This window comes from Micropterus salmoides, unplaced genomic scaffold (assembly GCF_014851395.1).
Source record: "Micropterus salmoides isolate LMB-PRFRI ecotype aquatic unplaced genomic scaffold, ASM1485139v1 Ms_hic_scaffold_10, whole genome shotgun sequence".
Lineage (NCBI taxonomy): Eukaryota > Metazoa > Chordata > Actinopteri > Centrarchiformes > Centrarchidae > Micropterus > Micropterus salmoides.
Genome location: NW_024040041.1, coordinates 27,137,677 through 27,151,635, shown reverse-complemented (window position 1 = coordinate 27,151,635; position 13,959 = coordinate 27,137,677). Strand labels below are relative to the sequence as shown.

The 13,959-nt window shown below is 40.8% G+C and overlaps 1 protein-coding gene across 7 annotated transcripts in view; it reads left to right on the top strand.

Annotated features, from left to right (window-relative positions):
• LOC119893448 (speckle type BTB/POZ protein) overlaps nucleotides 1-13,959 on the top strand; it is a 122,035-nt gene that overhangs the window by 80,673 nt on the left and 27,403 nt on the right. For all 7 annotated transcript variants that reach the window (XM_038705671.1, XM_038705645.1, XM_038705652.1 and 4 more), the window contains 3 exons: nucleotides 3,095-3,150; nucleotides 10,139-10,261; nucleotides 11,670-11,812. In XM_038705671.1, the coding sequence (XP_038561599.1) occupies nucleotides 3,095-3,150; nucleotides 10,139-10,261; nucleotides 11,670-11,812 (322 nt within the window). The remainder of the gene's footprint in view (nucleotides 1-3,094; nucleotides 3,151-10,138; nucleotides 10,262-11,669; nucleotides 11,813-13,959) is intronic.

Sequence of the window (13,959 nt, the reverse complement as noted above, 5' to 3'; positions counted from 1 at the left end):
GTTAATCGCCGTGGAGACGGACAGAGAGGGATCAAACGAAGGAGGGAGAGCAACTCAAATTGGCTCCACATTGGCCATGTGATCTTTATACCACTCTGGCTCTCTCTCTCTTACTTTATTTTATTTTCTACATCAATCTTACCTTTTCTCAATATTCCTCCTTTCACTTTCATCTCTCCCGTTGTCATTGTCCCCTCTCCCAGTTTTTCCTCTGCCTTTCACCGTTCCTCTCTCCTGTATCTTTCTCTGTCTGTTTCTCTCTCTCCCCTTGTAGTTTTCTCCCCCACATGCCTCTGTTTGTCTTCCTTTCAGTCTTTACTCCATTATCTCTGTCTCTCCTCTCAAAGTTTGCTTAGTTCCCTTTACTCCCATTTCTGTATGCTGTTCTCTTCCTTTGACTTTCTCTCTCCTCTCCCTCCTTTCACATTCAGTGACCCTCTTGCTCTCTCTCTCTCTCACCCACCCCTTCCCTTTGTTGCTGCAGTATGAGCTCACCAGTATTGAGCTGCACCAGACAGACTTATTGTAGGTTTGTCCCTATAGTCCTACCTGGCCATTTATTGCTGCACGATGCAGTCATCAATTAATGACTACACTAACCTTTTTTACGATTTTTATCAGTTGCAGACTTTGCATGATGTGTGACAAAAGGATTGACACCAAGATCATGTCTTAATGCTTTGGCATGCTGTATAATTGCAGGTAACTGCAAAGAACCAATAATCTAAAGCAAGCCCAGCTGTCTTTGACTTATAGACCCTTCATAGACAAACAAACTTCCTCTTTTTAGTTCTCTGTCATGTACGTTTGTATTTGCTGGAAGCAAAATCCTCATCATTGGTGATTTTTTTCTTTTTCTTTTTACAAATCAACTGTCCAAAACCTTAAGTTGTCTGGCCAGCTTCCCTCACCTTCAGTGTAAACAAAAAAATCACCTCTTGAGAGAAAGCACAAGAAAAGTATATAGAAGTTATTTTCATGTCTCTTTCACGTATCCCTTCAACAAGCCAGACAGTTCAATAGTTAATTCACCTTCCATTCAACATGTGCTTTTACAACTTTAATCTTCTACCCGCTATGTGGTTAAACATTATTGTACCCCGCTCGTACTCAGAAAGGATTTTGAGGCCCGTCATCATATCTACAATCTGATCAGAAAATACAAGGAATGAGGACCTTTCTTACTGAAAAATAGCTTGATAACTCTATAACTAACTGATGTACCTGAAAACTTTAATGGAAACTAAACACTGTTTTTGGCAACTTTTTTTGTTACTACCCAGAGGTTAAACTTTTTGCCATTTTGTTTTTGGCCTGACCTTGAGTTATTCGGATTCTGAGCCACAGCATGTCTGAAAAAAACTTATGAAAGCTGAATGCTGCTTGACCTTATTTATTTAGCTGAAGATTTTAGTTAATACCGAAACAGCAGGTGCTGACCTTGTAACCACTATGTCCCATTGTAACATATCATTCACTTATTGGCTCATACCCACATTTTACTATTATTATCAGTTTTTGTGGTTTATGCAGAGTTGATGGATGAAACCATGTTTCCAAATGAGTAATTAAATGGGCAGCTAACTCTGCAGTTAATAACTCATTATTAAGTAGTTAAATTAATTAGCATATCACTGACTTTGACACATACCTAATAACGTGTTAAAACATTTATTAAATTTTAATCACTAGTCAATTAAGCATTCATTAGTGAACAATAACATAAAGTGTTACCCAATGAGCACCTAATCAAACAAAGTGAACCACATCAGAAGGACGTTCACTGGTTGATGTGATCTGCAGTAAACAGCAAAGGTCTAATTTTTTGTAGAGACACTCTTCGCTGTTAAACAACTAACTAATAATCATGTTCAGACACAGACTGAGCTTTCTTTGAGGTCTATCTTTGAGGTGCAGCCTCAGCCTGTGCCGAAACTAGCCTCTGTCACAACCGGGAGGGAAAAAATACCCCGTGTCATTGCCTTAAGCAGAACTACAGAAACAAGATGTGGTGATTATTTCAAACATGCAGACTTGTCATACAGTGGTGATTTTAAGTACAACAGACGTCATACTGATTTATGTAATTTGTGCTGTGTTTGGATCAAACAGCTAGCGTAGTCTGTCTGTGCTGAAGATTAAACACGACACCTTCAGGTGGGGTCATGTCATGACCGGAAACAAAGTGTTTTGCAATGTAGTAAGATTTTTGTCATCTCACTTGGTTAGCGCAGGGTTTAGTAACACAAATACTAATCATCTGTGTCCTTTTTTATCATTAGCTCCAGTACTTTGGGGTCACTTTGGGGGATTTGGTTATTTAAACTTTCAATTCGCCTGTTTTAAAAAAAAAAAAGAAAAAAAAGAAGAAAATCAATAATATGAAATTTGGGTAAAAATTGTTTAAAAAGTTTAAAAATACCCCTTGAATTGCAAACTTAACTGTTTTCTTTTACGTTGAGGGACTTTGGCGCAAAATCAGCAGCCTGTTTGTATTTTTTCTCTACTTTACACTTTCTGTAAATGGAAGCATAATCTGAACTGTCCTTGCCTCAAGAGGCTTTGTAAACTGTGGTGAACAGTGTCCTCTTGCAGTAAGAGACACAAAACAAACTGGATTTGCAGGGACATAAATGCTGGAAAATACTTCAAACACAGCTGCTCCTTTTGAAAAATAAGCCATAGTCCTGTAGCAGTCCTGCATCCTACCATGAGAGAATAGTTTATGTTGAGTGGCAGCACGCCACCATGTCACAAATAACTGTAAGACAGACCTTTATTAAAGCATAATGTATTAAATAACTTAAGCTACATTCAAGTTAGTCTATCAGCGTTACATTTTGGCTAAACACACCTCAGAGGTCATCATGAGTCTGTCAGCAGGACAGAGCTGCAGTCGACTTTTTTCACATGATGCTTCTAATGCTGTCACTGCTGTCAATCATTCCCCTCATTCTCCTTTGACCCTGTGGCAGGCTGTTAACGGATATCACAAACCTCTCCTTGCATTAACGTTACACACAATAATCTCCCTCCCTCTCTCTCTCCCTCTCTCAATCTCTTTCTCTGTCTTCTGTTTCTCTTTCTGTCGCAGCTCGCTCGCCGGTGTTCAGTGCCATGTTTGAGCACGAGATGGAAGAGAGTAAGAAGGTGAGTTAAGCACTTGACTCTTGTTCCTGCTCCTGTAGTGGCGAGTTGAATTTCTAAATTATAATCTTTCTCTCTGTTGCGTCAGTAAGAGCTCACCCCCGAAAACGCCAAGTGTGTCTGCACATGTTCCTTCATGTCTTTTTGGTGTCTTTAAAGCCACTATTTGTAGAATTTGTATGTGATTATAGTATCTTTGAAATTATTCTGAAGGCACAAGTTGTTGTTTGTAGACAAAAAGGGACAGTGCCAGTGAAAATGGGTGAAGTCTGTGTTGCTTTCAGCACAGTCATTTCACTATTGTCCTGGGGCCCCTTCTATTTACTTCCTCTTGGCCATATCTAACGTAAATTTAACATCCATTTCCACTGCAATGCTGATTAGAGAGCCACTCAAAAATAAACGAAATAAATAAATAAATAGATAAATAGATAAAGTTTTACAATGTGCAACATTTTCCGATTTTATTGTGTAATATTAACTTTGATATCGCAAGCAAGACTAATGCAAAAATCCTCTAAAAGAAGACCAATAGCTGCAGTTAATTTAGAAGTTAATAATCAACAGTTAAGTATCCACAAGTGACCAGAGAATGAATTAGATTGCCAAAAGTTTTGTGACGCACATGAAAGTTAATGACATCCCATTTTTAATCCGTAGGGTTTAATATGGAGTTGGCCCACCTCTTCTGGGAAGGCTGTCTACAAGGTTTAGGAGTGTATTCATGGGAATTTTTGACCATTATTTTTGGTGAGGCGCATTTGTGAGGTCAGGCACAGATGTTGGACGAGAAGGCCTGGCTCGCAGTCTCCAGTCCAATTCATCCCAAAGGTTTTCTTTTGGGTTGAGGTCAGGTCTCTATGCAGGCCAGTCAAACACACCAAACTCGCTCATCCATGTCTTTATGGACATTGCTTTGTGCACTGGTGCGCAGTCATGTTGGAACAGGAAGGGGCCATCCCCAAACTGTTGCCACAAAGTTGGGAGCATGACATTGTCCAGAATGTCTTGGTATACTGAACCATTAACAGTTCCTTTCACTGGAAGTAAGAGGCCAGGCCCAACCCCCCCTTCACCAAACTTTACACTTGGCACAATGAAGTCAGGCAAGTACTGTTCTCCTGGCAACCGCCAAACCTTGAATCGTCCATCGGATTGCCAGACAGAGAAGTGAGATTTGTCAATCCAGAGAACACGTCTCCTCTGCTCTAGTGTCCAGTGGCGGCATGCTTTACACCACTGCATCCCACACTTTGCATTGCACTTGGTGATGTAAGGCTTGGATGCAGATGCTCGGTCATGGAAATCTATTCCATGAAGCTCTCTACGCACTGTTCTTGAGCTAATCCGAAGGCCACACCACATTTAGACATCTGTAGCTATTGACTCTGCAGAAAGTTGGCGACTTCTGCGCATTGTGCGACTCTGACCCTGTTCTGTGATTTAATGTAGCCTACCACCTCGTGGCTGATTTTCTGTTGTTCCCAATCGCTTCCACTTGTTATAATACCACTAACAGTTGACAGTGAAATATATAGTAGTGAGGTGGCAACCTGTCATGGTACCACACTTGAATTCACTGAGCTCCTGCTGTGTCTCGGGTTAGAGTGGTACACTTCCACAGCTAGCCGTTTTTGATACTTTTCGTCTTTCTGAGCCAACATCTTGTCGACCAGACCTGTACTTGAAGTGACCTTATTTACTGTACCAGAAAATGACTGGGTGGTGATAAAATGAGAATAATTAAGTATAACATAAAACACATGCAGCATGGTGGTGCTGTGGTTAGCACTGTCGCTAAAAAATTTAAAATAAAATTTACCCGCTATAAAAATGCAGTGATTTTGTGATTATTTCCGCTACATGCAGAATGCAGCATACAATTTACAAAAAACACTGACTGTTGTAGTGTTTTATAGGCGGTAATAATAGCCTCATAATGTCGGCTAGTTCTTACTGTTCTGCTTGTTTGTTGACTCCAACACATAGCTACAAAAGTTTAAAAGTCCAAATAAAAGTAGGCTATTTATTCGAAAGAAACATTTATCAATTCCAAAATTCATAGTAGATTTTTACCCAACAGAAAAATGTATAATGATCACTTTTACTAAAAAATACACAGTACTGGAAACGTTAGCCGGTCAAAAAGTACACGACTGCAGAACACACCTCTATCGCAGGGACAAACTAGGCTACTGCAGCATTAGTTTTGATGATCATGTAGTCTACACAAAAGCTATAAGCAGCGGCTTTTATGCATATTTACTTCATTCAGGAGGATCGCTGTCAGATAATAACCCGTCAGATGCAGAGTCAACCCAGGACATATCGCTCAGCCCCCACAGTCAGACTCTCCTTCACTCACTGCGCTGAGCAAGTGTAATGCCTGTAGTGGAAAAGGCGTTGCCAATAGCAACATAGAATGTTTATCTAAACGTGTGACGTGAACAGCACTAAAATGACTGTATTCTCAATAGGGGTAAATTTTACCTGCTGGCGCTTATAGGTGTAAATGCCCATTTTTTAAATCTGGCTTTATCATTTTTAAACAATAGGGGGTGCTACATAACACACTTTTAGGAAAAGTCAGAGACTGGGGGACTTGAATATTATATTGAAACAAAGATACATACAATCAAAAAACAGCTGCGGGGAAATTTGACCCGTTGGCGGTTCTAGTGTTAATGTGTGACTTTTAATTGCCCTCTAGGTGTGAACAGGTGTGTGAATTGTTTCACTGTATATGTTAGCCCTGTGATGAACTAGTGACCTGTCCAGGGTGGATCCCGTCTTTCACCCAGTGACAGCTGGGATTGGCTCCACCCCCCTGCGACCCTGCACAGAGTTGACTATACTACTGATTACTGCTGCTATAGTGTTAACCCAGTAATAATATTCTGTTAACATGATATTTAAACCAAATAATAACACTTAGAAGAAGAAGAAATATTAATGATAACAATACTTACTCAAGGATTAATTTACTTTTGTAGAGAAATTCTGAAGTAAATAATATTCGGAAAATGTAAAAAGAAAAATGCGGATGATAAACAGCTCTACCTGTCCACCTAACCTACCTCCACTCTCCCACCCACCTTCCTTTCTGATTGGAAATAAAATCCTTGTTCTCCAGCAACTTCCTCTAACGTAACAGTGACCAAACTGAGGTTCTCCTCATTGGCACCAAATCCACTTTAACAAAACTTGACAGTTTTTCTCTTACCATAGACAACCTATCAGTTTCCCCCTCCCTTCAGGTCAAGAGTCATCCTCGACAGCACACTTTTAATTTCAAGCTCACATTAATAATGTCGCTCAGTCTGCATACTTTCACTTACGTAACAATAATCACCTCCGTCCTTCTCTTTTACCCACTAGTATAGCCATTCTCGTTCAGACACTGGTTACATCCCGCATTGATTATTGTAATTCTCCTCTCTTTGGTCTTTCTCTCAAATTCATACATAAATTTCAACTTGTTCAGAACTCTGCTGCTCGTATCATCACCAGAACCCCTTCTACTAATCATATCACTCCTGTCCTTCAGCAGCTTCATTGGCTCCCAGTTAAATACCGCATTGATTTCAAGATTCTGCTCCTCGCCTTCAAGGCCATCACAACGTCATTCCACAGTACCTCACTTACCTCCATCATATCAACACACCCATTCGTCTTCTTCTTCTATTCATCTAACTGCACCTCCTGCCTGTTTGACCTATGGGGTTTAGAACGGTAGCTCCGCTGTAATCTTGAGAAGCTGTAGAGCTGCAGTCTCTATTCATTCAACTTACACTATAAATTTCCAGCTAAACTAAGGCTTTTTGAATACCCTTTTCTCTCTCTGTCTCTCTGTCATCTGCCATTCACCCGTTTGTGCAGAGTTTAGCATGCATTCCGTGCTGCCAACAACTGCATGCACAACGCGGTTCCTTGCGGGTCTATTTCAAGTAGCCAGCTGTTAAAACTATATAATATTCTTTGTGTGGTTCATCAACTGTGATAAATTATCCAAAAATCCTGTGAGGTGCGGACAACTCGGCACAACACCAGTGAAGCTGGGGCTGAGGAGCAAGCGTTCCTCTTCCGCCACCACACACACGCTACGCCTACACGTGTGCACTGACGACCCAGGGTTAAGATTACAATTTTGGATTTATTTACCCACTTTAAAAACATGTTTACCCACTTTAAAAACAAGTTTTATTCTTTTTACATGTTTATTTATAGCATTACGTTGAAATGTATATTGTAATAGGCTGTATATTAACTTATTGGGAGAAAACTGGTAGTTCTATGTAAAATTAGACGTTGAGCACCCCCATATCGGCAAAATGGCATGATCCTTGTTTCGCTGCGAAGCTTCGACTGTGAGATTGACAGTCATCGAAGCATCGAACTATTCGGGGTCAACAAGCTATATATACCTATAAATAAAATGTATTATTATTTCTGGGATGGAAGATTTTGGGGGACTATCTCCTGGGGTTGCCAATATCAATATCCATCCATCGTCAACCGCTTATCCTGCATACAGGGTCGCAGGGGGGCTAATGGAGCCAATCCCAGCTGACATCTGGCGACCTGGACAGGTCCAGTCCATCGCAGGGCCACACATAGATGAACAACCACTCACGCTCACACTCACACCTAAGAACAATTTAGGGTCGCCAATTAACCTAGACTGCATGTCTTTGGATGGTGGGAGGAAGCCGGGGTACCCGGAGAGAACCCACGCAGACACGGGGAGAACATGCAAACTCCACACAGAAAGGCCGGGGCAACCAGGGTTTGAACCCACGACTTGCTGTGAGGCGACAGTGCTAACTACTGCACCACCGTGCCGCCCGCCAATATCAGTATTTAAGTTTTAATTTTAAAAAGAGAGGAAAACTAACTATTATCTACAACATTTGTTTGTGAACACAAACACACGATACAAATGTGTAATTCTGACAAGTATCACTTACATTTTCTTATTCGACAGTTGTGACCACAGTATGTACTGAGCAGTTTAAAAATGTATTTTTCAGTGCTCTCTGGTGGACAAACTATGTAATGGCAATACTATTTCTAAGTTACGTATAACAAATCTTTGGCATTTCAGTACTGCAATGTCTTGCTGTGGCCAGGTCTCACTTTTCGGCATTTAGAATGACCAAACTGTGCATTAAAATGATTAATATCAGTGGAATAGGTAAACCAAATCAGTTCAACTTTGGTGAATTTTTCACGTTTAGATAGATGTGTTGCGCCATCAATCTTTATTTAATAATCCTCTGTCAGAACTGCTCCACAGAAAGAGGAATGGTTTGCAGACAGTTATGAGGCAAGAGTCAATTGTACTAATACATCTGACTGGCTAGCATGTTCCCCCGGCAGGTTAGCTTGTTAGCTCTTAGCACGGATATAAATGTTTTTAAATGTTTTCTTAGTAACATAAATGAACCTCTGAAACCTTTACCGTACATTCTAGTGTATAAGTTATGTTTAGTTGCCCTGAGTGCAGTTGATTTTATATATGTGTCTAAAAGAAGTTTATTTAGTTTATATTTATATGTACATTTGTGGCTTAGTGTACATGTAAGTATTTCAACGCTACAGGCAGTGTGCTCATCATTGCTTTTTTTTAATGTGCCCTGTGATATAGTGTTTTCTGTGTTTGTGTGTTTCCATGTCTGTGTATGTGTGTACACGTGTGCAATGCAGAGAGCCCTCGTGCCACAGTTGGTTGTGTTCATTGGTTGTGGGGTGGTGAGATTGAACCTTGGTGATTTAGCCGTCATGTCAGCAGAATATTGATGCCTGCGCGGCTCGAATGGGGAAATTATAAAGCACAGAGCCAGGAAATGCATCTTAATTGCTGTTTAAGTGGGCGTCTTCATCAGAAAGAGGGAGAGATGGTGGGCCACGTCCCCGTACAATTCAGAGAAAACAGATAGATGGCTTAACACTCCTCTGCAGCACTCTATAAAGGAGAGACAAATGAGCTCATAAAGAAACACTCTAATAGAGGACTGCTCTGTGAATAGAAGGGAGCTTCCGACACTGTAACTACAGGAGTGTTGTCTATATATTAAACACGGTTGAAAGCTTGTCTTTGTAATACTGAGGGAAGTCCTGTTGTGTACAAACAGTAAGTAAAAAAAAATACAGGCCGTGAATGTGAAATATTTTTCAAACATGAATCTGAGGTTAATTTAGAAACAATATATACATGCAGATTTGATGTGCCAAATGTAACGAGGATTCTTTTGTATTACCTGTCTAAGCTGCATCTGTGCTCACATGCCCGCATATATTTATGTTATCTGTATTCCTGTAAAAGAGCAGTATAGCAGACTGCAGACTGCATACTGTAAACTCAACCCAGCCCCTTTCAGACTCCCCTTCCATTATTTCTCAGTGTGTTTATGTTGCTGTTGAGTGGTCAGAGTTGACACAAACGCACTAAGCTGTTGGAACACCCAGCCTGACCCTGCTAAAATGCCGCTGGTCACCGTGTTGACGATAAAGCACTGTTATAATTGGTTTACTGCTTTGTTCTGCCTCTCAGTGCGGAGAGAAAGGTTCAGGTTACCGTCACTGTGCCAGCGAGTGATAAAGCCTACTTTGCTGGTTGCAGGCACAGTCAAGGAATGAATGCTTAGGATTAATTTTCAGGAATCAGCTGAAAAGAATTAAATAAATGAATGTATTTTTGCTGAAACGTGTTCAGACTGTTCAGAAGGTTCTTCAAGTTTTTTTAAATTCTTATTTGGCACTTGGAACTTGTTTTGTATCACTGCATGGCTGACTGTCCCTGTGTGTGTGCTAAACAAGGTGAGTGAGTTTAATTCAAGTAGGTTTTGGGATATTCACATGAAGAAAAAACACTGTGCTGCTGCACATGGTTTTGAAGGATTGTCAAAGCATCTGTCTTTTTCTTCTCTTGCCTTTTTATTCAGTTAAACCCTGTGTGTGTTATCCTCTCCGGTCCTCTCCTCTCGTTCAGAATCGTGTGGAGATAAATGACGTGGAGCCAGATGTCTTCAAAGAGATGATGTGCTTCATCTACACAGGCAAGGCCCCCAACCTGGACAAGATGGCTGATGACCTGCTGGCTGCAGCTGACAAGGTACAGCATGTGGGTGTGTATGTGGATGTGTGTGCACCTGTTACTATGTACATTTATACACAAGCCGGTATGCATAATAATGTCCCCAAAAATACACCTGAGGAACAACAAATGCTCCTCAACCCCTGTACACACACACACACACACACACATATTCAAACACTTTATGATGGGAAATATAAACCTACCCACCATTGGGAGGTAAAGAGATGCATGCAAATTTCTCATTGCTTGTTCCTGTGCTGACCTTCTATACTCAGTTTTTCCTGTCTATTTATCCAAATTTTTTCCAGTTGTCTGGAAACTTATTGCATTTGCTTTATTAATACTGTCAAGCTGCTGATTGTACAGCTTGATTTGCATTATTTATGCAAAATTAGGTAGGCCTGTAAAACTCTTAGCCATGATAGTGGCATGTCTCTACGTATGCCAGTCTATCGGTCGGCACAGTACTTAAGCCCACACGATGGATTGTAATAACTTTGGTGAATCATCATCATCATCAACATTTTAATTTGCCAATTCTGCACTGTTCTTTCTTTTGGTAAAGTATCATCACTAAGCAAACACTGACATGCTAAACTAAGATGGTGAACATGGTCTGATCAGGCATTTAGCTCAAAGCGTCGCTGTGTGTGTGTGTTAGTCCAGCCTCACAAAGCTGTTAGCATGGCTGTAGACTCTTGTTTATATGTTCACAGCTGTAAGCGTGTCAAAAGAGTTTGAAAGATTCAATAGCAACCAAAAATCTGTCACATAATATCGAAGGTCTTTTCAATCAGTCACTGATTTTAATGTAGTCAGCTTGTCTCAGGAGAGAAATACTGATACGTCATCATCTCACTTACAATTTAGCCTTCATGCTTGAATGAAGAGTGCAGAATTGCAGTTCCAAATTAGTGTTTTCTCTCTTTAACCAGTATTTACTAGACATATGTAGGACGTGTCTTAAACATCTCAGCACAAGTTTTATTTAGTGGAAGTTAATTTAAATGAAATCCTTTACATAATTAGTGTTAGTAAATACCCTGCTAAATTGAAAAAATATGGTGACATAAAATCCCCTGTTGTCTCTGCTGTACCCATATGACTCGTCCTGAAGTGTATTTGAATATAAGGGAAGATTATTGTTCCAAGCGATGTTGTAATGAAACTCAGTGGAAATTATTTTTTACCTCTCAAGTTTCCCATTATCATCCCCCTCAGTCTGCATAACTGTCACTGTTCCTTCTCTTTGCCATATTTTTTTCTCATTCAATTTAAACCTTGTTGCAGCCGCAGTGGAGTAATTCTGTATTTCAGAATCATTACACAGTGCAACAACAGTTGTTGGTGGCAGCTCTGTTTAGGTAATGTAGTTTACCTGCTGTTTCTCCTCTCTCTCTCTTGCTCTCTCTGTCATTGGCAGTATGCTCTGGAGAGGCTGAAGGTGATGTGCGAGGACGCTCTGTGCACGAGTCTGAGTGTGGAGAACGCCGCAGAGATCCTCATCCTCGCCGACCTGCACAGCGCCGACCAGCTCAAGACGCAGGCTGTGGACTTCATCAACTAGTGAGTTACACGCCAACACTGAGATCATTCATCTCCGGAAATACTTCCACACTTATGCAAACATTTTTTTCTGTTATACACACACACACACTCATACACTTAGCTTTTTGTCAAAGGAAGTCATTAATTTTCAGTGGGAGCAATTTTTGTCTCCAGAGGAAATTTAATTTAATCCCCTGATCAGACCATTTTGCTGCTGGATCATATTGGGCCATTTAGCAATAAAGCTCAGCTGCTGATGTTAATCATGTAGCATGCAGCCTGTTTAGGTAAGATGGGGCCTATTAGCATCAATGACTGCTATTTATGTCCATGGAGAGATGATTGATGCAGTATTTGAATGCCCGGTTGAAACAAAAAGGTTTCCCTCAGTCACTACCTAAATTCATCACCTTCCCTCTGTTTTCTAAATTCTCTGTCTCTGAGCCAGACACATTTAACATCCCTTTGTTTATTCCTCTGTCCTCTCTTTGCAATTTTACTCCATCTCCTGGCCTTGTTCCTGCATGGGCGACATCTCCCTCCCTCTTCCATTGCCTTCCATCTTCCATCCCCACTTCTCCCCTTTCTCCCTCTACTGTTATGTGCTTAAGAGCTCCTGTGTGCCTAAAGGTGTTCAGTAATGCAGATTTCTGCCCCTAATCCCAGTCATTAATTGTGGTTATGGGCGTTATGACAGTTTAATTTGCGACAGCGTTGTTGTTGTGGTGGGAAAATTGGCCACAGGGGACTCCAGGCCAGCAAAGCGTTATCAACCCTCCTCCTATGGACACAATGGGCAGCAACAAGAGCAGCAAAACAAAAATCAATTTAGAGGACGAATATAGAAAACAGAAGGCACTGAGGAACCAATAATCCTCCCCCTAGCAGCACCTCAACCTCTTTCCAGACCAGTTTTTACAAGTAGCTTACAGTCATTTAGTGAGACAATAGGAGTTCTCTCCAGTGATGTAGCAGAGAGTAAAGCCACCCAAACACTCTTTATCCACTTTGTTTATAGAAATTTACCCACTTTTTTAGCCCAACATGAATATTTAGTCTTGAGTAAATTCATAGAATAAATGACAGTATGTAGTGTTTTTGTTGATAATAGTGTTGGTTTGCTTTATGATTACCACTGACTGGAGGTCATAGTTTGGCCTCTTTTTAATTTACCTTCACATCACTGCTCCTCTCTCTCCCTCCGTCCCCTCCTATCCCTCTCTGCAGACTTTCATTACTCTGCCTCGCTTCCCTGTTTTTTTTTCTGTCGCTGCTGCTGTCTTGCTCTCTCCTCCCTCAGTCCATCCCTCCTCCTTCCCCTCCTGCTGTGGCTGCTCTCCCTGTGCCCTTTCTCTGGCCTGTTGCCTCAGCCTCAGCACACCATGGCCATTACTGTAAGCAGGGGTTCACACCCTCCACAGAGAATAGGGTCAGAGGTTGGCTGGAGGTCTGGAGCTGCTGTGTGGACAGCATATGACTACACACACATGCACTCACACACAAATAAACACTCAAGTGCCAAGAGTAGACATTCCAAGACACAAACACATATGAACATGCACACATGCTGTTGTTTATTTACACACAATAAAACTTGAAAAATGTCATTAAAGGCCACACAGCGGTGTGCGTGATAGTGCAGCCCGGCACCCTGAGGGTGTCAGGAAGTTGAAGACTGCCACAGGGTGTGCTGGTGGAAACTCACATCTGTGGCAGATGATGACCACGGGTAAAACTCATCAGAAATGAATTACAAGGTTTATCTAAAATTGTTTTGGCTTTCTGGCTACCATTAGTATATTATTGCTGGAGCTCCAAAATTTCTCACAGCCACAGGGACTCTTAAGAGTTCAAAGTGTCTTGTAAAGTACTATTCATTTTAATAATGTGAGGATTTCCACTTTGTAATTTACAATGGAAAAAGATGACAAAAAGATAAAAATACGGTTCAGTAACTATGTGTTTAGTTTCTCCTTAATGAAATATCAATCCTGTGCTTTCTGTTTCTTTACCACCTCGTCTTCTGTATATCATCTGACACTAATACTTGCTGTTGAGATTGCATTAAAAATTTTACTTAATGAAAAGAACAAAAGTATTATCTGCAAAATACACTATATATGCATTTATGTTATGGATTGTTATTATTGACTCAAACATGTGTA